Source organism: Vigna angularis, chromosome 3, assembly GCF_016808095.1.
Source record: "Vigna angularis cultivar LongXiaoDou No.4 chromosome 3, ASM1680809v1, whole genome shotgun sequence".
NCBI classification, from domain to species: Eukaryota; Viridiplantae; Streptophyta; class Magnoliopsida; order Fabales; family Fabaceae; genus Vigna; species Vigna angularis.
In genome coordinates, this window is record NC_068972.1 from 7,404,712 (window position 1) to 7,431,477 (window position 26,766).

A 26,766-nucleotide genomic window follows, 5' to 3' on the forward strand; every position below is an offset into this window, starting at 1 on the left:
ATATTTCATAAATGGTGTATTGATGATGCTTGGCGTCTCTTAGGGTAAAATATCCTATGTTCAACTTACTGTGATATTAAGCTCAACTCCATAAGGGGATGGAATATGTGATTTTTTTCCCCCTTTTCATGTATACTGTGAGTGTAAACCATGATATGAGTGTAACTACGTGATAAAATAATTATTTACTAAAATGAAGATAAAATGTGAATGTACGGTTGTTGGTCACCCATTTATCCAATTCACTATTTACCCTACTCATGATGAAGTTAGATACTTGGGGTCTGTTTGGACTAATCTATAAGGACTTCAAACTAATTTTAATTTAGAGAAGTTTATTTAATTTTTTTCTTCTTAGTTTTCTCTCCTATAAGTCCTTATCAGAAAATGTGTCAATTAATTCCTTTAGTAGAATTTTTGAAATTCAAGACATGATATGTTTTGGATGCGTGAACAAAAGTTTGTGAAATATATTGTATAGATGTATCATATTGGTAAAGAGAGATACATTTATAATTTCTCATTAATGAACCCAATTCATAAAAAAATGATATTTGTGATCACAAAAAGAATATTGTAATTTAAGTTTATATCATACTCAGTCTTGGTTAACTGTATCAATAAATGCATCTTTGGAGGAACTCAACAAGCATTGATTTTTTACAGTAGTTGAAGCATTGCAACTCAATTATAGTTTAATGTTTAGTATTTCGTTTTTCTCTCTTTTGTTACCATCATAGACTAACTTCTAAGTTTGATTTATTAAGGAGATAACTATATCAATCCAAGAAGTTAAACACCATCATCAGGTGAATCATGCATATCTCTACGAATGTCTGTCTTATCTCCCCTTTATTATGCAATTATTCCTTCATTTTTTCTAAACAAAAGTCAAAGGTTGGGGATACATATAGATTGATCCTTTTTGGATTTATTTTGTTTTTCTTCTAAGAATGAATAAAGTAAAATGTATTTCAATTGCTCTCTTGATATGAGGAGAACATAGTGCATAAAAGGTTTTAAGATTAGTTTTGCAGATATGTCTCCAAAAGCATCTAGGCCATATCCTAGGAAGCATTCAAAGCTGAAAATTAATGTAACGTGTTTTCAAGTAATTGAATCATTCAATTCAATTCTCCTTAATCAGTGTCTTCAGATATAGAACTCCTTTTATGGGTATGTGTTGTTACTATGGATGAGTGTGGAAATGTTTTGCTATGTGAATTTTGTGTATGAAGGTTGAATCCAACCCAAACCTGACCTATGTACTTTGATATTTGAGTGAAACTAACTGTAAATGTCAGTAAAATAACTCCAAAGAAAAATCCCTTTTGGTAGGGAGTGAGTGAATGAGAAACAAGAAAGTCAAGAGAAAGTTTGTTTAGTTTTGGTGGTGGTATTGAATAGTTTTGTGAGAGATTCTCTTCGTATCAGTGTAGGTAAATATAGATATAAATATCCTACTTTTAGTGGCTTACTGTTTTATTTGGAGCTAGTTAATAAATAGTGCTTTATTTTATAATATAAAATAGTTTCCATCAGTACTTCAGCACTATGTTGGGTTCAATGAATGCAAGGGAAAGATGTTTATTAGTGTAGTAATTGACAAAATTATGATTTTCAGTTTCTACAAATGTTATTCATGATATGTCTTTTGTCTGTTATATGCAGATGGCTTTTAACTGATAAGAACATAATTTTACACATTAAATATAGCAGATCATTTCTAGGATTCATAAGTCTGCTTATATGCTTGACGCCAATATCATAATCTCTTGCTTTTCTATCACATTCTTTAAGGCACAAATTTTTGGCTTGCACCTTTTGCTATGATTGTCCCTGTTTGAGTAACGAACATAAATACTTCATCCGAATAGATTTGTTTTTGCCCTTATGTATAGAAACTGGCACAAGCCTATGATCATTACAACCTCGTAAGGAGTTTTCTGTTTTGTTTATCTTCGGCTGCAACAAATGATGTTCTGAATTAGTGAGAATATTTTGTCCATCAAAATTGTAATCATGAGAACACTTGTCCTTGCCCATTACTGGTCTATTATCTGATGCTCAAGAAATCCAAACTTGTAGGTTATTGCATACTTACTGATACTAAAATAGAGTTGTTGGAGTTTGCCATATGGGAATTTGGGTTCAAGCCACCCCAACTTGCCAATTTATCAAGGAGAAGGATCTCTTGAAAATTTGACTGACTTATTCAGCTTAAAATTGTGTGGTTAACCCGATACCATATTGTTAGAAATTTAAGATCTATTGAAAGTTTCATATTGATTAAAAAATAAAAAAGATGAACAATATACAAGTAAAATCTTACATGGGTTTGTTCAAAACTCATTGGTGCCTTGGTCTATTATATGAGTTTGTTTACAACTCATTAGTATCCAATCTCTCCTACACATTTGAAAAAAAAAATTGTTAGTAATTCAAGGTGAAATGAAAAACAATTGTTAGGAATTCAAGGTGACCGAAAAGTTTCACGTTACACAAAAGTGAGTAAAATAAACAATGTACAAGTAAAATAACCCATAAATTCCTTACTTTATCTCATTATCTAAAGATTTTAGATCAAAAAGTGGTGTCCAATTATTTTATATGGACTTATTTTCGTCTCATTAATGGTGAATCTATTTTGTGTCCACAAAACTAATTTATTAAAATGTTAAAAAATATTCAAGGATCAAAGATCTTCCGACATGTTTTTTTCACATCAGAGTCTTAATAGGATCAAACGCATGATCACATACTGATGTTTGTCGGTCTGAAATTTAAACAGGAGACCGCTTAGCAAACTTATTCCTCCCCTTGAGCGTCTTCTTAAGGAAAAAAAAATGATTGTTGTTCTGAAAATGGATTTGGGGAGCTTTATTACAATTCCTTGTTAGGTATGATTTCTGAAGGTTTTACGGATAGGTTGAGTTTGAAAATGCAAAAAAGTGACAAGTGAATAAAGAGTGTAAAGGTTAAATTTGAGGCAATAAAAAGAAATGGTATTTTGTGTTCCTTTAGGGGGTATAGTTTGGTATGAGAAAGTGATTTTTACCAAATTGAAGAAATTGCATCCTTATAAATTGTTTGGTTTGTATTATGAATGCGAAAGTGAGAATCCCACTAGTTCATTCTCATATCTTAGTCCACAGAATGAATGCACGTGATTTAAGTTAGTGGAGTGTGGGGAATGAGAGTAATTTATACACAATTTTGACACACCGAGAAAGACAGCTCGAAAAAAGTGACAAGTGTGAAATAAGATGAATGGTCCTAAAAGTTTGAGTCAAGATTGGTTTCATCATTAAAAAGCGTTAAAGTAAATATTTATAGATCATCCATCAAACTTTAAATATTATTTTTATCATTACTGGTTAAGATTAATTATCATATTTAAGGTATAAATCATTTTGAAATTTTAAATGTCTCTGGCCATTTTCTCTTTAATATATATAAGAGCAGAAATAAAGAAGTTTATCATTGATAAGAAGTATGTATTACAAGAGAGAAATTATTACTCTTAATTATAACTCTTAATTATTATTCTTATTTATTACTCTTATGTCTCATTGTGACACCATTATTGTCATGTGATACTAATAATATCACGTGAATATGACACGTAGATAAGAAAAATATAAACTGACACGTGACATATATTTAATATTGTTGATATGGTACTAGTGAAAATGACTTAATTAGATCAAATTTAAAAAAAAATTGAATTTAATCGAAGCAAAAACAAAACTAGAACTCACGTGGGACTTTTCAACTAAAATTGGGATGTGAGTAGTAATTAAACCTAATAAAAAAATATAATTTTAACAAATATTAAAAGCAAAGTAGAAATAGTATCACTCATTAATGTAGCATGGAAAAAGTCATGATTTTTTATAAGGTTAAATATATTTTTAGTTTTTAAATTTTGATATGAAATTATAATTCGTTATTGTTTCAAACTTTAATATAATTTAGTTATAAAAAACTGTAGAAAATAAATAAATGTAATCTTTATAATCCAATAACACTATAAATATTATTTTAATGTTATATGAATTGTTTATACATTTTAACACGTTACAATTCAAAAGTTAGTTTAAAATATCATTTAACACATTTTTTTTATATAGTTGAGTTAAGAAAATTATATTAATTCATTTTTAAAATTTAGAAACTAAAACATATCAAAATTTAAAATATAAAAAAATTAAATTTTTCATACAAATTTAGAAACTATAAAAATATTTAATCTTTGCATTTATTATAAGAAAAACACAGTACACATTTGTTTTAAAATTTAAGGCCCAGTTCGTTTTAAAAAAATAACACATTTTGGAAGCCCAGATTATAAATGCATATTGTTTCTCGTGTTTTTAGTCCAGACCATTATTCATCTCTTTACATTTCATTGCATAGTAGTTTTTATTTAAAAGTTAAAGAAAGAAACAAAAAACTATGCACACCCATTCATCTGACTGTCATAATACTCGTTTTCCCCCAAATAAAAGAAAGGATAATGATCTCAACAGAAGCAATTGTGTTTTTTACAATTTCTAAATTTTGAAGATTACTTTTTAGTTGACATTTATCTTTAATAATGGATATATCCAAAGGCGATTCACCAAAATACACACACATATTAAATTTGGAGAAAAATAAGATAATAATTTTTATTAATAAAATCAAGATTTTAATCAACAAATAAACAAGTATTTACTTTTTAGTTACGGATGAGATTGAATCTATATTTTATATAAAACTCGTGTTATTCAATAACTTTTAATTCGATAATTGGACTAAAAATCGTTCATTGAATCGAAATTTTGTCTCACATATATAAATACGTTATTTATATATTTTTTATATTAATTTATCATAAAAAGATAACATAGTATATAATTTTTTATCATATGTGAGTATCAATTACTAAATTACTTTTTATTATTATTTAATTTTAAAAAATGGCACAAACAATTAAAACAGTATATATACAGTGAAGTAATTGTTAGCCTTACAAGTAATTAGATAATGAAAAAGGATATTTAAGACGATTGATTAAACTGTTTGTGAGATAATTTTACATATAGATAGTGATTAAATGGCAATAGAAAAAGATATATATGAATTATAATTTATATTTATTGTAAAATGAACGTTACAGAAAATTGATTGTTGCGAGAGAAAAGGGTGCAGTATGGGCACCACGGCCGCGGGGTGGAGCGTGCCATATTGACATGACTTTCTCACTACTTTTATTTTCTTTTTCTTTTCTTTTCACTTTCGTTTTCAAAGTATGAACCCTTCTTTCTTTTTGTTGACGATCTTGCTTAGTATTTTCTTTCAAAACTATAATTTGTCTTTTCATCAATTATTGTTCTATATGCTTGTCTCTACCAATAATTATAACATATAAAATGCTATATTTTTAAAATAAAAAAAAAAAGTATATGATCATGCTCTCATCCTTCCAAATTATTTAAACGCACCCGTTCACCATTATTGGACAAAAATATCATTTAAGTTATTTTTGTTGAAGTCTAAAGCGACAAAGTTGGGTTGTTTTGACTCAAGAGTACACACGTGACCATTTCAACTATTAACAAAGATTATAATAAAAATAATAGTTACATGTTAATATAGTTTCTTAATAATTTTAATGGACACATAATGACACTATAACGGATATTGACTTTAGATCGAAGAAGGTTTTGCTTTTCAACCAAGAGACCAATTTCAAAGAAGCGACTATTTTTGTGTTGTCCTGTTGAGTTCCTTTTGTTTTTTGAAATTTCAAAATAAGAATCACTGTAGAATGTACGAGAAAAATAAATAAATAACAGAATGTTGGTTCTATAAATATCAATGAACCTTTCCACTTCGTGATATATGTGTTGGGGTGTGTGATTTAAGGTTGTTTCGAAGATCAAATCCCTATGTTTTTGCATTTATTATCACTAAAGGTTGTAACTGTATTATAATCTAGAACTTTTTTAGTTAAAGTTATGTTGGTGATCATCAAATATTATGTGACAATGTTTGATAAAAGGGCTTATAAAATAATAACAGTAGATGGTGATTTTAAAGGAATGTTGTGAGTAAGATCCATGACAGTGAGTACTTGCATCGAAGGAATTGTAAATGTATCAAAACCTTTGAAGACTTGTTTAATAATACAAATACGATACATGAAATTTCAGATGACGACAAAACCAATAGTTAGAACAATCTCAAAAGAAAGCTAAAAGACTGAAGACCCAAACTAAAGACTTGTATATTGTGTAAATTCTTCTTATATTGACCAAGTCAAGTCATAAAATCATTCCAAAACCTTAAAACTAATAAGACAAAATAGATCCAATTTAAGTAAACATGACAAGGTAGGTAGTTAAAAAAAAAAACACGAAAGTCTCCATTGGTCTGATTTTTAACCGTTGCATGGTAATTCTGTAATATAAGATTTTTTTTTCAAAATCTTATTTAATCATGTAATCCCTACACTTAATTTAAAAGTTCGATCTCTAAATGATATTACATGCTTTTATGTAATAATAATACCATATCCACTTCCCTGTAGCTATATTATTCACAAACCCTTTTTCTGTTGTTTTGTTTTACGTCCATGTCCACATTCCCATTAAAACTTTTGAGCACAAGCCAATGCAAAAGTCAAAGGCAGTAGCCAGTAGTCAAATAATAATATAAATTATTCCAAAACTAAAACTCAGGTGGTCTCCTTTGCCCAGTCGTTGACCAGACTTTCTTGTATGAAATAATCAAGCCATAAGTCTAATGCACATAGCAATTTTTTAGATCAAGTAGCTCCATGTTGTCCAAAAATGAAATCCAATTTCTCTGTGATGTTAATTTCATGCCAGAGGCCACATAACTGGAATTAATGAATCCCCATAAGAAGACAATTCCACTCATTTAAAATGCACCCCCTTTTCGTTATCAAAATGTGTGTTAAACAGCGACGACAAAAAAAAATTAAAAAGACACTACCAATGGCGGCACTAAAGTTAGACGTGGTTCAAAAACAGTGTCACCTTTTTGCATCTTTTTTTTTTGCTTCAACTTTATTTTTATTGTGTTTTGTTTGTATCCCCTATGACCTGATAAAGACCATGAAAGAATATATATATATATATATATATATAGAGAGAGAGAGAGAGAGAGAGAGAGAGAAAGAGAGAGAGAGAGTCTGGTTATCTATATCCTTGTTTGGCAGTGGGAGTGATGGTTGATGTTAAATATTGGGTGGGAAATATATATCTGTATGTATTAGTCTGATAAATATTATTGGAGTGCGTGGCGTTTTGGGTTTGTGGTCCGTTGGGATGATAACGAAGAAAGAGTTGCGAAGCACACTCATATAAAGTCCGTTGCCACATGCTTATCCATTATCCATTTCAGACTTACATCACAGAAGTGGAGAAGGAAGAAAAAATAAAGCTAAAACAAAAAACTCAACCCATTAATTCTCATAAACTAAAGAAATTTAAAAGCCATGAAGTGGACGTGAAAGGATGTGTTTATTTGTTACGTAGTACTCTCCCTTTCTTCTCCCCTCTTGTAAATTGTTCTTTGTGGGGACATGGGCCCTCCCACCCTTCATTGCTCAATATGGGCTTTTTGATTGCCCTCTTTCTTCGGGCCCACCTGGGGCCCATTTACAGCGACCTTCTTCTCATAACTATGCTTCTTAATTAGGGTTAGCAGCGTTTACCAACGCCACAGAGTGGTTAATTGTTGTTATTATATATCGAGAAAGCTGTGCTAACGAGTCTTTAAATAGGTGACTACGATATCACAGATGAAAAGGTTAAATATAAAGCTATCAGAAACACACTTCCATTATGATTTGTAATAGCAAAGCAATCTTGTTTGTTAAAGCATTCATTAGCTGATCCACAGTTTATTAAATACTACTCCCAGAAATGGTAATAGTAATAATAATAAGTAACATTGGGATCGCAGAGGATTATGTTTATGACCCTACGTGCAATATGCACATGGTTCCACGTTCCGATGAATCTACGGTACAAGACCTGGAGGAATAATTTTACTGTAGCTTGTAAGTAAGGGCTGTAATAAATAAATAAAATTATTGTGAAGGACCAAATCCTTTGCACATGGTTATCATTGCTTGCAATTTACTCTTCACCACCATCTTTTTTCTCCGTTCACTTCTTTACTCTATATTCCAAACTTCATACCAGATGCTATACGCCAAATCAAGCAATCTTTAATGCATAATATGCAATTTACAAGAAAGAAAAATCAAATCATAATTATCTAATTGATCTGCCGTAAAAAGATAGTATTGTTTTTACTTTATATAACAGTGCTACCTGTATGAATAATTTGCAGGTTGTTGTTGACAGAAATAGGAAGAGACATGTGTGAGAAATTTGAGAAAAGCTAAAGGATAATGGTAAATTTGTTTTAACCCATTCAGGCCTGCTCCAAAACGAAACAATAATTTCATGGTAAAGAACATATGGAAGTAAAAGGGGTTAGAAGATGAGTAATAATAACCCTTCGATGCATTGAGCCCTACTTTACCATTTTGTTAAATATATAGTGTTAAATATAGTGGAGCATGCGTGTGATTTGCAAGATTTAAAATTAAGATGGAGAAGATTATGGAGGAAGGAAGGGGAGAGAGAGAAGAAGGAAGAGGGGGGCAAGAAAAAAAAATGCATCAGATTGGTGGATTGCTTAGCTGGTGACAGATAAATCTAAGGGTTAATCCACATGGTAGACAGAAGATGTAAGTGTACATTCACATCACATGCACCCCCCATGTGAAGTAAACCTTTTGTCTACATGTAAAACTTTTCTCATATGGGTCCTGTAAATATAAAGTCATCCAGATCCATAAATTGTTACGTATTTAATGAGTGCATATGTTATGGTTTTTATTTTATTTATTTTCCTGCTGTCTCAGCAACTGCAAAAGTGACGATGGATCCCAATTTTCCACTATTTTCAGTAATTTCCTTGTCTGCAGGGTCGGTATGCAGTTTCTTTCTTTTTTTCTTTTTAATTGTTCTTTTAAGGCAAATTAATTGCTAGAAAACAAAAAATGAGGTGGGGTTTTATCCTTACCATCAAAGCGGTAATGATTTTTTACCACAGCGTTTGACTGAAGCATGTTTCTCTTATGTAAAACATAAACTGACACACACCAAGAAATCCATGAAACCTTACTACATAGAATCAAGTTTCACTCTCCCAGTTCGCGTTAATGTTTCCTATGCAAGAATAACTGCCATATACAAGTTACAGTCCATATCTGTAGTTTTCAACTCCAGATATTAGTGACAGTTACTTTGCTGCAGACAACGGTGAGTGCTTATACATGGCCCCTAGTTGTAAAGTAAATCGTTCCCAAACTTTCTGTTTACATGTTGGCTACTTCTAAACTAAAGTTATTAATCATACACATATAAATTAATGCATTAATTAAATACTTTTTAATAGTTACAGAACTTTAACTTTAATCTAACCATTATTTTATTCACACCAATCTGAACTCTGTGGAAAACCTTCTGAACTTGAAAATACTGTGCATGAATAAACCCTAATTTCAGATAGCTTATGTGGGAACTTGTAAGTGTAAATTATTGAGTGGGAAACTTGTAAATAGTTTAGGTAAAGGAAATCTCGTACCGAGAACAAAAAAAGGGTGAGTTTTTCTTATTATATATGCTTGAAATTGTGTAAGTTCCAATTATTCGAATTGAAATTTATGGCATATAATGACTAATAGGAAAAAAAAATGATTAGTGGTTGAAAGATGTGATGAGGTTGTTTCCTCCATCTAGTTTCAATGATTATAAGGTCATTATTTTTGGAAGACATATATAGCACTAGCGTCTGCATTGGTTAGAGTTAGATTATTGGGTTTGTGTGAGTTAGATTATGAAGAAAGTTTAGCATTGATTGAATGTTGTTAGTCTTTTCTTTTCAGTATATATCTCTTTCGATCTTCTGGTATGCACATATTGTTAAGTACTGGCATGATTCGCTTTTCAATATAATGGCATATATGAATATGCGTTAACTCACACATAACATAGTCAACATGTTCCATCACAACTTTGGTGAAAATAAATTTCTGGTAGAAGCTGCCAATGTCATTGCATTATGTGATTGCATCCAATTATATTATTCCCCACTGCAGGGTGCTGTTGTCGATCATGCATACCCTCCAACTATATTACATATAATATAATATTACACGTATATATAATAATACAAACACAAAATACACTCATGGTATATATGCGTTAGGGTGTTAATAAAATACAAAAATGTTTTCTAGGGCATCTTCTCTCTCTAGCTAGCTTAGATTTTTGAAGTGAGAATAAGTATTATTTGAAAAATATTAAATTTTTATAATTTTGATGTTTTGTAAGTGAAGCAATGTGGTTATGGTGGAAGTGTGATGAGAGAGATGAAGATTAAAAAAAGGTGAAGGGAGAAAAAGTATTGAAAAAAGGAGTATGGCAAATGTTATGATGAGATGCCTACTTTTGTACACGACTTCCTATCCTTTATTCACACTTAATATTAACCAATCAGATATTCCATCTCACATGTTCATTGAACAAAAGAGAGACATATTCATGTGTGCTTCTGTCTTAATTTTATTTTATTTTTCTTTGGGGAATACAAAAATGCCTTCTGGAATTTACTTTATTCAATTTAAAACTCCCCATCTGTCTAGACAACTTATTTTTAGAATTTCGATTTTCATTTTCTATCTCCAAGTTATCGCAATGTTGCAAATAATCCACATAACTTTTTCCTTTCGTAAAATTGAACTCTTTTTTATCAATATTTTTAGCCAGTCATTGCATAAGTTAAAACAGTAGGTATTTCTATATTCTATTTAATAATTAAGATCAATATATGTTAAATCATTCTAAAAAAGGCAATTCTGGCTGTTTCGACGGTCTTCTATAATATCCCCAGAATGAATATATAGAAAAAAAATTGCACCCACAATAATTTATATGGGCAAACACAGAAATACATATATATATTACCAAACTTGTGGTCCTAACTCCTTACATTATTACTTATAAATATCTACTGTGTGATATCCATATGCTCTTTTTTTTTTCGTAATATTTTTCTTCCAAAAAAAATATATTTTTCTATTCTCGTAAGTATTGCTTTGTCGAATAACTTCTTATTCGAGTGTAAACAGAAAATTCGAATGTAATATAAAACAGTTGATTAAATGAAAGCTATTGCGCATCTTATTTATTTATTTTTATCTATTTCGAAACACACATTATATGTAGTTGGCCTGGTTTGCATATATTTATTTTAGCACATGTTAGAAGTAAAATCAACAATGAAGACATCAATCTAAGTTAGTGACATGATTTCGCTCAACTTAAGTTCATAAATAATTTGTCGTAATTTTATTCGACACAACCATTTTATATTTGGTATCATCTTTGTTTGGTTTTAATTGAAACCGAGTGCATACATGAAAGCTTTTTCAAATCAAAGGTCGAGTTCCATAAACTGACTTAATTAAAAATTAAAAAATTTAGTTTTTGGAAAAAAAAAATTCAAATGTTCTTAAAAAAAACTGTAATTCTTCTCAGGATTTAATGATTTTTTTATTTTCTGAAAACCTAATGTTTTAAGTCTGTGTAATAATAATCTAGAAACTACAGAAAATGTGAATTAGTGTTTCAGCTTAATAATTATTTATAAGAAAACATATTTAAAAAAATAAAAAATAAAAAATAAAACTATGATCCACCAATTTTACTATATGCCCCACCATTACCCATTGCCTTGGTATTGTGTTGTTTGACTAAAATACCCTCTGAACATGATTAGCATGGCAGGTGTTTTGTAAATTAGATTTGTACAACTAAATACATCTCAAAACATAAAGCTAATCCTTGATCATTATATGCATTAAATGGTATATTGATTAAGTGGGTCCCACCTCTTTGCATTATATTTCTGCTTCCTTCCATTTCCTTTGTTTTGTTTTAGACTCAATTATTGACTTATTGAATTGATGGCACAAAATAAAAGACTAAAAATATATTTTCCAAATTCTCTTATACTTCAATTCCATTTCTTTTATCACTACTGCCAAAACCATATTACGCTTTTAAGGTAAATGTTTGTATTATTTAGAAATAATATTATTTCTTTGATTCTTTATATGTGCATTAAAAAGAAAAGATGGAAGTAACGTAAAAAAGAGGAAATATAAAATATAATTTCATTAAATTACCGAAAGTGTAAGTGTAAGTGAAATTTGTCTTGAGTGAATGATGCCCTTTATATGATGGAGTCCTTTAACCGTGGGGGTTTCATCTGACCAAAATATATTTTTCAGAAACATTTATTGGCGTTGAATGTTAACATAATGAGTAATTCATTTCTTCCCAGAACGAAAGAGGATTTTCTAAACATTCATTATGGTTGCTAATTCTAAGGATAGTAGTGTCTTTCAATAGAAAATTTATTTTTGTCTCTTGCAATATACACTAAATGCACAAGAATACAAAATGAATTGCATAACAGGGAAATGGAGATATTAAAAAAAAAATCAATATTCAACAATCTTATCTCAACATAAAAGTCATTTTCAAGTGCAAGTGCAATGATCAGACGGGTTTAGAATTTAAAATTGGAAAGAGAAACGCAACGTTCACATAGCATACCTCAGCGGTGGTTCCATAATTGTATATGATAGGAGCCGATTTTTTTATATATACAAATAGGAAATAATCCAATAAACCACACCATCACCAATTATTATTTTCTGCTCTTTTAAAAAATAAATCTCAATTCATTAAATAACATAAATGAGACAATTACTCTTATATATTAACTTAGCTACTAGAAGGTTATTTTTTATAAGGAAAGAAATGCATTCATGTCCTAATTTTTAAAATACTCGGTTAATATTTCAGTAAATTCTAAATGCTAAAATTCTAGTTTATTCAAAAAGTTGAAATAGTACATTAAAACTCTTGGACCACCTCTCTTTTTTTCTTCTCACCGAAAGATATCGTTAAATCATTTCAAATTTATGTTTGCAATATAAATTTAAATAAAAAAATCACGTCAAAACCAAATTTAACCTTATAAATATAAATCTAAAAATCAAGCTTTATACCATCATTCAATTGTTATTGCTTTATACTTGAGTATTTCGGAGCAAGTTTACCTATCGTTAACATGAATATAATTAAATTGATTATATATATTAAAAATACTTGGTTTGTAAAATGAGAATATCGGTGTACACATTTTTTTTACCTTATCTCTTACTCTCGTACTTCTCATCAAAGAAGAATTAATTGTTGTTGATTCTTTTTTATATATTTATTTCCATTAAATATAAGATCTATAATACGTACCAAATATTTAATAACATGTCAAGAGATGTTCACAAAAAATCTGAAATCTTCCTAGATAATAAATTTTTCTTTAACAGGAGTCATACATAAATGTATTTTTATTATTATTTCCAATTATTTATAATTCAAAATTATTCCTTCTTTTAAAAGCTAACTGTATTCCACTATTTTAGCTGCATAGTTTTGGCCACCTCTGTATAAAAAGCTTTTAGTCAATTGACAGTCATCGTTTAATAAAAATGTCTGTATTTTAATGTTTTAATAACAGCAAAATATACTGCGAGATTAATGTTTCTATTAAACAATCAATGTAAAATTAAATAACAATATAAAATAGTAAAAGAAATATAATCAACAAAACATCTATTAAATTATCAAACTAGAATTCATCGGAGGAGGATATGTAATTAAATTGAAAATTAATAGATAAGTCAAGTGAAGGATATTTGTAATTTTATAGTTTATACTTAGTTCTTAAGTAATTAAAGCGGCACACAATTTTTTGTAAATAAAAAGAATTCAAAATAAATATTCTTAAGAAATTAGAAAAATATGATATAATTTTTGTTTAGGAGATTATCGATTAGATTTGAAATCCATTGATATTAGAAAATAAATATTTATAATAGCTATGTGATGAAAGTAAGTTTGTGCGACTTGAAAGGTATAGAGATTTAAAAAGGAGTTTTGATGATTTTAATTATTAGGTGATGTAGGAAAAGAAATAGAGGGTTTAGTTTAGAGAAAGTGTGAATTACCAAAATTGACCTTGGAGTAATTAGTTTTGTTAAAATGTAGAAGAGCAATAATTGTAGTTAGAATGAGGCACGATGCAGAATATCACGGCCATCGAAACTTTGACGCCATTTATTACGGTAGGTCACAAACCCAACAGAACTGCCCACCATTTACTTCTGTTCATAAATAGCTTCGCCTAATAATACCACCTCCTTCAAACTACTTCTACTCAACAGTGCTTCCCACTTAAATTCACTCATCACTCTTATAAATTCAATTACACTATTTCCACCTTTCTTTCTTAATCAAAAACACATCTTTTTATTTAAACCTCTTTTTTTATTTTTCTCAATTTTCTTTTATCTATTATATATGTGAACCAAATTGCAATTGTCACTGTCACTGTAGGTCCCCAAACCCCACATGTAGAGTACCACAGTTCTAGGCAACAACTTCAAGATTAAAATCGACACCCCAATGTTTTTCCCCACTAAACATTTTTTTCTCAAAAGGGCATTTTCGGGATCTATATAGTAAAAAAAAAAAAAAAAGGATGTCGAAGCTGTGAAATGGAGGGACAAACCCAGATCACAAACAAGCTGATGTAAATAAAATATAGCATAGATTAGCTTCAATGATTAAAGGTCAATGCAGGAACCACATTAGGGCTTGTTTGGTCTTTTCCCAATGAGTGCGCCTAACCGCTACTGAAATCCAAAAAACACATCCCAATAGAAAAAGCAACATGCTTCATCTTCATCTTCTTCGCAGGAAAGAAATTAATAACAAGGCGAATTTAAGAGAAAAAGGGTTAAAATATTATTTAATGAAATAAAAAAGGAAAAGAAAAAAGGTGACCTACAGGAGCCGGCCTTTAACTAAATATAGCTGGACAGACAAAAACCAACTATTATCTCTATCGTCCCTGTGCGCAGCTGTTCAAAAATCTATGCATCTATTTATTATTTCGAAAATAATAAATAAATAATTGAATAAATACTACCACATACCTGCATCTACTTTTCCGTGCCACTTTTCTTATTACCATATCAAAAGAGCAGAGTCAGGTGAATTTACCGGATGGGAACAAATAAACAATACAAAAAAATTAAAATAAAAAGATTCCGCAGCAGAAAAAGAGAAGAAAAGGAAAGACGTAAAAAGTTAATTAATTACTGAAAACAGAGAAAAGGGAAATATTTATTATTCTTATTACAATTAATTATTCCTCGTGTTATTATAGAGATGGTAGAATAAAAAATGAAAATAAATAAATAAATAAACAAATTCACCCGGAAAGAAAGGGAAAGAGAGAGATAGCGGTTTGGTATGTATGTATATATACACATATACATTATAATGATAATAATAATAATAATAATATTGTTATTATTACATAAAATAAAAAGCCATCAAATTTTTTGAAAGAATTCACCACCCTTTTAGCTCTGTTTATATTTTTAATTTTTCTCCTCGTCTAAGCTGCTGTAACTGCGGTGCTGTTTTGGAAAAGAGGGAGAGAGACCCAAAAGAGACTATGCTCGGGGACTCAGCTGTGTTGGGAGCGGGAGGTGGAAGTGGCGGCGGAGAAGGTGGCGCCTCCGCCGATGCAGTGGCCGGGTTCAGTCATGACGGGGCGGTGGCAGCTAGCGGAGGCGGTGGTGGAGTTGGATCAAATTCAGGGGACGACGAAAGGGGAAGAATCGAAGAGGGAGAACGTAGCTTCGGTGGTAACCGGTGGCCCCGACAAGAGACTTTGGCGCTGTTAAGGATACGGTCGGATATGGACGTGGCGTTTCGAGATGCAAGTGTTAAGGGTCCTTTGTGGGAAGAAGTATCCAGGTGCGTCACCACTCCAACTCAATTATATTAATCTTTCGTTTTTATTTTATATATATCACCTTTTTCTTCTTTTCTTTTTAGTTTGCATCTTCTCATTCAATTCATCACTTCACTTCTTCACTTCAATTGATGTGAATTTTTTAGCTGCTGGAAAATAGATTAATGGGGTGTGGAGATCTGAGAATTCAATTCTGCTTTCTTTTTGAGTTTTATTCTCGAAAATGTATTCAGTGTTCAGCTGGTTTCAATTCCAATTTCATCTTTCCCCTCTCTCTTTCCATGGTTTGGATTTTTCTTCATTTTCCAGGTCCTTTCGTGTGTTTTTATTTTCTTTGGCTTAAATTCGTCCCTTTTTTTTTTCTTTCGGAGTTTGAGCATAAAATAATTACAAAAGAATTTAGATGTGCAGTCTACATGATTTGGGTGTGATTTGCTTTTCTGACATTCACTTTGGTTCATGTCCTATTTTCCAAATAAGTTACCGACTTGAATTGAGTTATGAAAAGCGAGATTTTTCTTCCCCCTTTATTTCGCTTACCAACTCCTACGGGAAATTAAGGAAGAAGATTATCTGTCAAATCTTCTAACTTGGGTTCATGTGTTTCTCATGGGAGACATGTCTGTTCATCACTTCATGCCATTTTGTTGCTCAAAACATCGATTACGTCCAACTTTCGCATTTTCTCCCGTCTCTCTTTCACTTACTTTCTTTCCCTTCCATCACTTCCACTGCTTGATTACTTCATCTCATTTTTATTTTATGTTTATATCACGCTTCCAATGCCTTTTACCCTTTGTCCTCTAGCTCAATTTGATGAGATAAGATAAACCCAGAGAAACTCTACTCTCTCTCTCTCTCCCTTTTTTTTCATTTTGTCTTCTCCTTTTGTGCGTCAGGAAAATGGCAGAGCTTGGGTATCACAGAAGTTCCAAGAAGTGCAAAGAGAAATTCGAGAACGTGTACAAGTACCACAAAAGAACCAAAGAAGGTCGAAGTGGGAAGCAAGATGGAAAAACATATCGTTTCTTTGATCAACTACAAGCCCTTGAGAATCACACTCCAACACCCCACTCTCCCAAACCATCACCTAAACTACCACAATCAGCACCATCAAGAGTCATTGCAGCAACAGCTGCATCGTTGTCACTACCAATTGCAACAGCATCAACAACTGCTTCATCCTTGTCACTTCCAATTCCAACCACAATAACAACAGTACCAATGCAGCCAATACTGTCCAACACCACTCTCACTAGTACTGTCCCCCATATCACTGTTCCATCAACAACAACACTCCCTATAACCATACCCCAGCCCATGCTCACTACCCCATCAATACATCTCTCAACTCCTTCTTACCCTCCAACAAACCCTACCACCAACACAGCCCCACCACCTTCTTTCCCCACGCTCCCCACCGACACCTTCTCCAATTCTAGCTCCTCCTCCACCTCCTCCGACGAAACATTGGAAGGTAGGCGCAAAAGGAAGCGCAAGTGGAAGGACTTCTTCGAGAGACTAATGAAGGAAGTGATCCAGAAACAAGAGGATCTACAAAAGAAGTTCCTCGAAGCCATAGAGAAACGAGAACACGAAAGAATAGCAAGAGAAGAAGCATGGAGAGTCCAAGAGATGCAAAGAATCAATAGAGAAAGAGAAATCCTCGCCCAGGAAAGATCCATAGCCGCAGCCAAAGACGCTGCCGTCATGTCATTCCTTCAAAAAGTAGCCGAACAACAAAACCTCGGTCAAGCATTAAACAGCATCAACCTCGTACAACAACCACCAACGCAACAACCTCAACCACCACTGCAACAATTGCCACCATCTAGTGTAGCTCCATCTGCTTTGCAACAACCACTGCCCGCGGTTGTTTCACAACCATTGGTGTTTCCAGTGGTCTCACATGTGACCAACATGGAGATAGTGAAAGTTGACAACAACAACAACAATAATAGTAGTGAGAATTTCACGCCATCGAGTTCCTCGAGGTGGCCAAAGGTGGAGGTTCAGGCATTGATAAAGCTTCGAACGAACCTGGATGCAAAGTATCAGGAGAACGGACCAAAGGGTCCTCTATGGGAGGAGATCTCATCCTCGATGAGGAAGCTCGGGTACAACCGAAACGCGAAAAGGTGCAAAGAGAAGTGGGAGAACATCAACAAGTACTTCAAGAAAGTGAAGGAAAGCAACAAGCGGAGACCGGAAGATTCGAAAACATGCCCTTATTTCCACCAGCTGGACGCGCTGTACAGGGAGAAGAGCAAGGTGGAGGGCGTGGCGGCGGCGGTGAAGCCGGAAAGCACGGTGGCGCCGCTGATGGTGCGGCCGGAGCAGCAATGGCCACCTCAGGAGGAAACGATGAGAGATAGGGACATCAGAATGGAGGACGTGGAGAACGAAGATGATGAGTACGAGGAAGAGAGAGAGGGAGAGGAAGAAGAAGATGACGAAGAGGATGAAGAAGGTGGTGGTGATGGGAAATATGAGATAGTGGCGAACAAAACGAGTGGTGGTTCAGTTGCGGCATCGACAGAATAGAGTGATGAAAGAAGGTGGTGGTGGTAGGTCATAGAGAGTGCAGGGGTTGTCGGAGGAGGTGGTGGTGGCCATTGTGGTGGAGAAAGAATTTGAATATTCACGTACGGCGAAGTTACACATGGCATGGGTATCGACCTGTGGAAGATGAGGTTTGGTTGCTACTTTGTTGTAGCATATAGTCAGTAAGATTATATGTTTTTCTCTTTTCTGTTTCATAAAATTTGTTTATTTTTTGGGATAATAAATAAGTCCGAGCAGAGATGAATTTAAGATAGAGACCAATAAAGAAGAGAGAGACCTTAATTAAGGTTGTATTTTTCTTTTACTTCATCTTCTTCTTTTTTTCTTACTTCCTGGTGTTGTAAATGGGAGGAGATTAATTCTGGTTTTGTCTTTTTCTCTGTGCTTTCAGTTTTGACATCTTGTTACTCTTATATGACTGCCATTGACTTTTCCTTCCTATGTTTTTCTTATTTTAGCTTATTTCTCTATTTTTTGTAATCCCTATATTTTGGTACACATAAATTTTTGCACCAGTAACTACTTAACTCAAATATTTTTAATATATATTACTTAAATACATCTTCAACATTATTCCTTTAATTTTTGTATTAAATCAGCCGGTTATAAAATTAGTATATATCATTATTTATTAATTAAGTGACATGCATTCAGACGTTACAAAATTAGTCTTTATCATCATTTATTAATTACGTGACATGCATTTAGACCTGTCACATTACTAATTAATCTGAAAAAAAACATATAACATTTTGTTATCATTAAACAAGAAGGAGTATCATTTAATTATTTCAAGATTCATAAGCAAATACAAAACATTAAAATTAGATTTATTGTATTTACATTTACCCACAAATTTATTATGATGTACGGTAGTTGATGAGTAGAGAGAAAAGGTTGAGTTTGGTGAATTAATTGCCCCGATTATCGGTTTGCACTAACTTATTAGCGAGATATGATAAAAGAGGGTGAGAAAATAATGGAATTTAAAAAAAGGGTTTTAAAAGAAGGTTGAAAGGAGTGAAAAAAAAATAAAAAGGATATTATTAAAGAAGGGTTAAATTGTTGGGACAGTGACCCTACGTTTTGCATTGTAAGAGAGGGTAGTGAGAGCAGAAGATGGCAGCATCACACATGGAGTGATAAACCCTTGAAAGAGGGTCCACGAAGGGAATCTTGTGAGTTGTGAGTAACCTCACTCTGAAAAGAACCTAAAACACTAGCATGCAGTTGTTGTCTCTGTGTCACTGTGCACGCAAGGTGATGTGTTTCTCTTCATGGGTGTCAGTCCTAAGAAAGAGATGAAGCTTCATCATCATCATCATCATCTAAAGCCTCAACTTTTTCTGCTGTTAATCTGCTTTTCTCATTCTTTCATCACCGTCCAATTATCTAATTTAATCTAATCTCATACTCATCTCTCATCTCTCTCTCTCAACAAATGTATTCTTTCAAAAAACGATTAAATGTTGATTGGTTTATAAGTAAGGGATGGTCGAGATTATGTTATGCTTTTGGTATATTATGTTATTATATATACATTTGCATATATGAATGAGATTGCTGTGATGGAACAGTTTTCGATTTGGAATAAAACAGGTCATTATTTTTCTTTGAACTCGTTGCACAATCATTTGGTGGGTATCTAATTCTTCTCTTTTACACTTTTGTTTTATTTTTCTTTCTAAATCTTCACATTTACTGTTGCCAATGCAAATCATACTCCTCGTTTTTTTCAAGTTAATTTATCACTTCTAAGGTCATCTGATGGTCGAATCATTTATCCGTTTCATAATTTTCCTTTGAACTTTTTACAACTAGGATGAATGGGGCATCCAATTCTCCTTTCTTATATTCTTTACTTCTATTTTTCCTTTCATATATCATTTAAAGTATAAATTTAGACAGTGTTTCCTTTTGTTTTTTTCAGTTTGGTACTTTTAATATACTGTATATGTTTTCTTTGTTTAAATGTGTATTTTGCATATTACAGATCAACTAGTCATTTTATTTTATTTTTTGCTTCAAGTTGTAACTTAAAAAACATTCTTTAAAAAAAACTAATAATAGTTAAATATAATATTTATATTACGTTTTAAACTATTAATTATAAATATAAAAGTTAATTTATGCATTAAAAATATATTAAACATACGTTTTAGTTATAAATATTTAATTTTATCGTTCTTAACTATATAAAAGTAAACATTGATATATGATGAGGATGCTTAGGTATTAATTAGGTTTAATTCGCATTATCGGATGTGTATGGTGCAATGTATTATTGTCGTCTTAATTGTTTTTTTAAGAATAAACGTGGGCTTTTTAGTCAAATAATTTTAATGAATAAAAGTCATTGAACCTTGACTAATTTAAGTTTACACTGTAAAAATTTTTACAGCGCACATTATGCCACGGTTCAACGAAAACCGCAGCATAATGGTGCGCGGTGGCAGTTTTGTAAATAAAACGAACATATATGCCGCGGTTCTACTGGGAACCGCGGCATATACCCCAGTCAACCATAGCCTTTGACGCCACGTATGAATAAAAAATTAAATAACAGAGTATATGCCGCGGTTCTCTGCACAACCGCGGCATATACCCTGCCAATTTATTGCAGGTGCTGACTGGGTCAGAGAATTTGAAAAGTTGCAGGGGGTATATGCCGCGGTTCTCTGGGGAACCGCGGCATATACCCCTGTAACGTCTCAACTTCTCTGCCAGTCAGAGAATTTCAGAAGTTACAGGGGGTATATGCCGCGGTTCCCCAGAGAACCGCGGCATATACCCCCTGTAACTTCTGAAATTCTCTGAAAGGCAGTTGGGGAGACAGTTGTGTTGAACACGTTTTAGGGGTATATGCCGCGGTTCTCTGGGGAACCGCGGCATATTCTCCTATATGAAATTAATTTAATGTTCATTTGAAATATTTCGAGGTATATGCCGCGGTTGCCCGCTGAACCGCGGCATATAGTTTGAATATAATTTCAAAAATGCCATTTCTGATAATTTTTTAAATTAGTATATGTCGCGGTTGGGGGTTAAACCGCGGCATATAACCCTTTTATACCGCGGTTAAGTAGTGAACCGCGGTAGATTCCCCCGTTCAGAGTTAAAAAACAAAACTTGGAACAGTGCATCGTCTTCCTCGCGCGTTCTCTCTGTTTTCGCGTTTCTTCTTCCTCCGAACCACCCTTCATCTCAGATTTTGCGTTTTTAACCGTTTAAACTCAAAATTGTTCGGTCATTATTCGTTTTTGACGATAAAAACGAGTTTTAGCCGTTCAAAATCGTGATTTCCTGGCGTTTTTCACCCTCTCCGCCGCCGTTGTGTTGCGTTTTTCACCCTCTCCGCCGCCGTTCCTCTTCCAGGTATTTATGTCCATTTGCATTTTTAACGTGATTGCTTCATTAATTTTTGCATAATGCTATAGTTTTGGTAATGTATGAAGTTTCTATAGTTTTGGTATAATTTTTGCTTTAATTTTGATAGTGCATGAAATTGTTATAGTTTTGGTAATGTATGATATGGTTTTTGCTATAGTTTTGGTAATGTGTGTTGTAGTTCTTGTATTATTTATAAACCTTAAAATATTATTTATGTAATATTTAGGAATATGGATCGAAATTGGATTAATTTACCACGTATTAGTGCTGAGTACGAGAGAGGTGTAGAGGAATTTATACAATTTGCACAACGTAATGAGGGGAGAACTGATGATGAAGTGAAGTTTAGATGTCCTTGTGTGAACATGAGAATGATTTTGATCATATCAACATGAGAATGATAAGCAGTTTTCGAAGGGGCAAGAAAATATACTTTTTGCCTTATATATCCGGGTAAGTGAACTTTGTTAACATAATAATGTTCCATATGTGATTTTAATATTTAATAGTTACGTTATTATGAATTTCAGGCGCCATTGGCAACTTCTTGTTATGTCTGTACAAGACAACTATGCTTTGTGGTTCTGCTCATTGCACAGGCCTCCTCCCACACAACTCAGACAAGCAATTGATTGGTAAGAACCTCAATGTTTGGACTTTCTTTGTTATATAACTGAATGCTAAAACATTGTTTTATATACAGTTCTATTCCAGCAAGTATGATGATGGACGGGAGATCAATTGTTAAGAGTAGAAAGATTGCTTGGATTTCTCTCAAGGTTTGACATATGCTAAAGTCATACTTTGTTATAATTGTTTTATAACAAATGTTATTCACTAACTATTATCAACTGTGATGATATATTGTAGTGTAACAGACAAAATGGGTCATATGAGTGTGGATACTATGTAATGTATTGGATGACCCATATTGTTCGTTCTCACATCACAACAAGCTGGGAAACGGTAATATTTAACTTTAACAAATTTTGATTTTTTAACAAATGTTGAATCCATATACACTAATTAAAATGAATTGTCTTTTGCAGAGATTCAAGACTACTACACCAGTTCCTGAGAAGTCACTACTATTCATTAGGAACGCTGTTGCGAAGTATATAGTTAGATTATACAATAGCTCTTAGATTTAGATTTAAACAATGCATTTGATTAGATAGAATTTTCTTAGACTCTCTACTTTATTTGATGTTGAAATACATTTGAACATGTGTTTGTTATGTTGAAATTGAATTTCTGTAAATGTTTTTATATGCAGGTCTGTTTTTGTGGTAGTGGATATCACAAAAACAGACCTGCAATTTTAAAAAATTGCAGGGGAATATGCCGCGGTTCTAACCACAACCGCGGCATATAAGGGGAATATGTCGCGGTTCTAACCACAACCGCGGCATATAGTGCTTCTTTTTTTTTTTAAAAACGAGACATATGGCCGCGGTTTTGACACTAACCGCGGCATACTCGTCGGCCTATATGCCGCGGTTGAACCGCGGCATATAGTGCATTTTTTAATTTTTTTTTTAATTTTTTTTTTTAAAAAAAATGAATTTAGGCAGCGGTTCCCTAGACAACCGCGGCATATTCCGCAGCCTATATAGCGCGGTTAGAACCGCGGCATAAAGTGTCTGACTTACTACCGCGGCTGAATATGCCGCGGTTCGAGAACCGCGACGTATAGTGAAAATCAACCGCGGTAAAAGCCCCTCGCTGCACTAGTGTTAGTAATGTGAATATATTATAAGAGCTACTTCCTTTTTTTTTTTGTGTGTGAAAATTAAATTCAATTTATTTTAAAGAAAAAACCAAACTTTTTTCCGACTCAAAGACATGCATTAATAATCCTTCTCCCGCAGAAATTGAAACTTGGAGCCTGCAGAAATCCCATCTCCAATTATATGCTTTAATGATTTTTTTTTGAATGGTAATTATGCTTAATCACTATATGGTTTTATTAATTTTGATCTTTAACTTGATGATTGCAGATCTAAATTACACCCTGCAGTCTCATATTAATTCTGTGAAAAAGAATGGTAGACCTAAGAAGGAATAGCTGCTACTGACAGCATTAGCTGAAATGAAGAAAATCCTGAAGAGATAATAGATTTGAAAAGTGAAGTTATATATAGAGAGAGAGAGTTAGAAATTGTGGATTTGGGTGATGGTGCATAGCATATGTATTTGACTTATGTATGGCCTACAATTTTGTCCATTTTGATGAAAATGGTGAGCATTTGGGTGTAAAGATGTGTCCCACAGTATTGATTGGCCTGCATTTACCTCTACGGATGGGAATAATTATTCTGTTACACAGCAACAGTTTGAGACATAAACGCTCCTGTTGCAGTACCTTCTTCATTCATATACTTGCATGCACAAAACTCTACGGACCCTATTCCTTTGTCGGATGCCTCCTTCACTAATCTCACCACACTCTCAAATTATACTTTTAACTATTTATAATAAAAATTACTTATAAAATAAATCAAAATTGCTTACAATCAAATTGGAAAAATTATTGATATTTATTTTATAATTACATTTTTTATTTATTTTTTGTTGTTAAAAAAATGAACACATATATATGTAGTACATGTATTTTCACTGGTTTTTAAACAAATGCAACATTATATAATTTCTAGTTACATGTTAAATAAAAATATAGGTTTTAATTGTTTATTCTTTTACTTCCTAAAAATTGTTTGACCGAAGAAGATTTCGCTGAAGCAAGGTGTCGTGAGCAAGAATTTCGACTCTGCAATTTTTCAGTTAAGAATAAAGTATTTCAAACATGTGAATTTTATTGTAGAACATCATTCAACGTGGAGTTTGTTTTATTTTTAGAAAAAGTTTTAATTTGTTCTTAAATGTGGTATATAATCATAGCATAAGGTTTAATTTCATGATTTAAATGTTTTTATTTCATGAAATGTGACTATGTTTTAATGGATGTGATGGAATGAGATGAGATACACAATGTGTGGTTGTGGGAGGTAGTTTTTGAGGACTTGATGTTTTTTAATATGACTATAGTGTGAGTATTGAACTATATGAAATATGTAATATGTTGATGGAATATTTATTATATTAAGATATGACATGGTAAACAAATTTTGTTGATCCTTCCTCTTTATTTTAAGATGATGAGTCACCTATATAAGAAGTTATATTATCATAGATTGGTTATTATATCACTCGAGTTATCATTAGGTAAATAGTTCATCTTCATTTTATTATTTTGATACTCATGCATTTCATAAAATATACAATAAATATTATAGTCTTGTATGTTCGAAATTTATTCATGTAATTTTTTTATCTAATCAATTCATTATAAATATGACAATCTTCAAATTCTTAGTTTACAGCAAACTTTTTCATCGTGTTTTTTTTTTTATTTTATCTAATCAAGTTATTATAAAACTCTATTATGTTTCTTTCGAAATTCCAGTGTAGTCAACGTATGAATTCTAAATTCTAACTAATACTATTATAACTACTAAAACTACAATTATAATATGAAAAAAAAAAAGGTATAAAATGATTTTAGTGGAAGTGAATCTGGCTTGCAGGAAGTGAAGGGGTGGTAACGGCGGGACTCGCGGCGGAGAGATTTGAAGAGAAACTCATAGATGAAAGACTTGCGAACTTAAAACTTGTGGAAACTGACTTGTGACTCGGAAATAAAGAAAGAACGAAGAAATCTAAAGATGACAAAAATAATGAAAAATAGTAATATTATGAAAATAGAAAAAAAAATATAACATTCTCTACACCTATTTTAATAAAATCAATGTTATAAATTTTACACATACTATATCGATTTCTGTAATAAGTGGTGAGTATGTCTACTAGTAAATTTTAAAATTTTGTAAAAAAACAGTTTTAATTAATATATTCTCATTAATAATAGTTTTTTTTTCTTATAATCAATATATTGAGTAAAAATATTATATATGTTAAAAATATTGTGGATTGTAAAAAGTGTAAATTAGATTGTTCTAACCTCATATTTTTTAAAATAATGTTGTTAGTGTTAACCATCATATTAGAAGTATTCCACCTTATAATCCGAAATTTCTCACAGTTTTATTCTAATAACGGCCTTAGAATATTGAAAGAGAAAGATTTATGGTAGTAGAATAAGTATTCATTTTTTTTATTTCTTCCACTTAAGGATAAGAGGTAGATTTTTGGAACTAATTCTCTTGAAAAAAAAATTGTTTTTAGAGTTTTCATTCTTAGAATTGAGATTGACTTTTTTTATCTTAAATATATGTTTATAAGATCAATTACCACTATTTTGAAGCCTAAAGTTCTTGAAAAACATATCGGTGAATTAAAAGAAAAAATATATTTATATTTTTTACTTCAACTCTTAATCAATATAAGAAAATTGGAATTAAAAAATACTTTGTAAATATGAAGATTATTTTTCACATACTAATTACCATCCAATGGAGAAAAGAGTATAAATTTGGCCCCAATATAAAGTCTTATAGAAAATAAATTTTACGTAAAAAAAATACTTTTGATGTGGATACATACACAATAATTACTAAAGATCTACAAGTTCAAAATAATCAAAACAGATAACAAAACAAAACAAAATATTCCAATTTACTGTAAGTTATATAGTTACTGTTTCCAATAATGGAATATTTAGTTAAATTCAATTTCAGAACAGATGAATCAATCAAAACACAATATTCTAATTTATTAAAAGTTTTGTCGCTATTGTTTTACCATGAGAAAGATAAATTATTGGTGTAATTAATTTTTGACGCGATACTAAAGGTG

The 26,766-nt window shown here is 31.8% G+C and overlaps 2 protein-coding genes across 2 annotated transcripts; both read left to right on the forward strand.

The window, feature by feature from the left end:
• The first annotated feature begins 15,553 nt into the window (after positions 1–15,553).
• Positions 15,554–19,000, forward strand: LOC108326233 (trihelix transcription factor DF1). The gene is made up of 2 exons (XM_017559606.2): positions 15,554–15,998; positions 16,896–19,000. Exons 1-2 carry the CDS (start codon positions 15,694–15,696, stop codon positions 18,538–18,540), a joined length of 1,950 nt encoding a protein of 649 aa, XP_017415095.2. The 5' UTR covers positions 15,554–15,693; the 3' UTR covers positions 18,541–19,000.
• Positions 19,001–21,344: 2,344 nt separating this feature from the next.
• On the forward strand, positions 21,345–25,642 carry LOC128195745 (uncharacterized). Its single transcript, XM_052874143.1, has 8 exons — positions 21,345–21,936; positions 22,178–22,404; positions 22,482–22,586; positions 22,655–22,730; positions 22,822–22,917; positions 23,001–23,057; positions 25,418–25,427; positions 25,539–25,642. The coding sequence occupies exons 2-8, from the start codon at positions 22,301–22,303 to the stop codon at positions 25,640–25,642; spliced, it is 552 nt and encodes a 183-aa protein (XP_052730103.1). The 5' UTR covers positions 21,345–21,936; positions 22,178–22,300.
• The last annotated feature ends 1,124 nt before the right edge of the window (positions 25,643–26,766 follow it).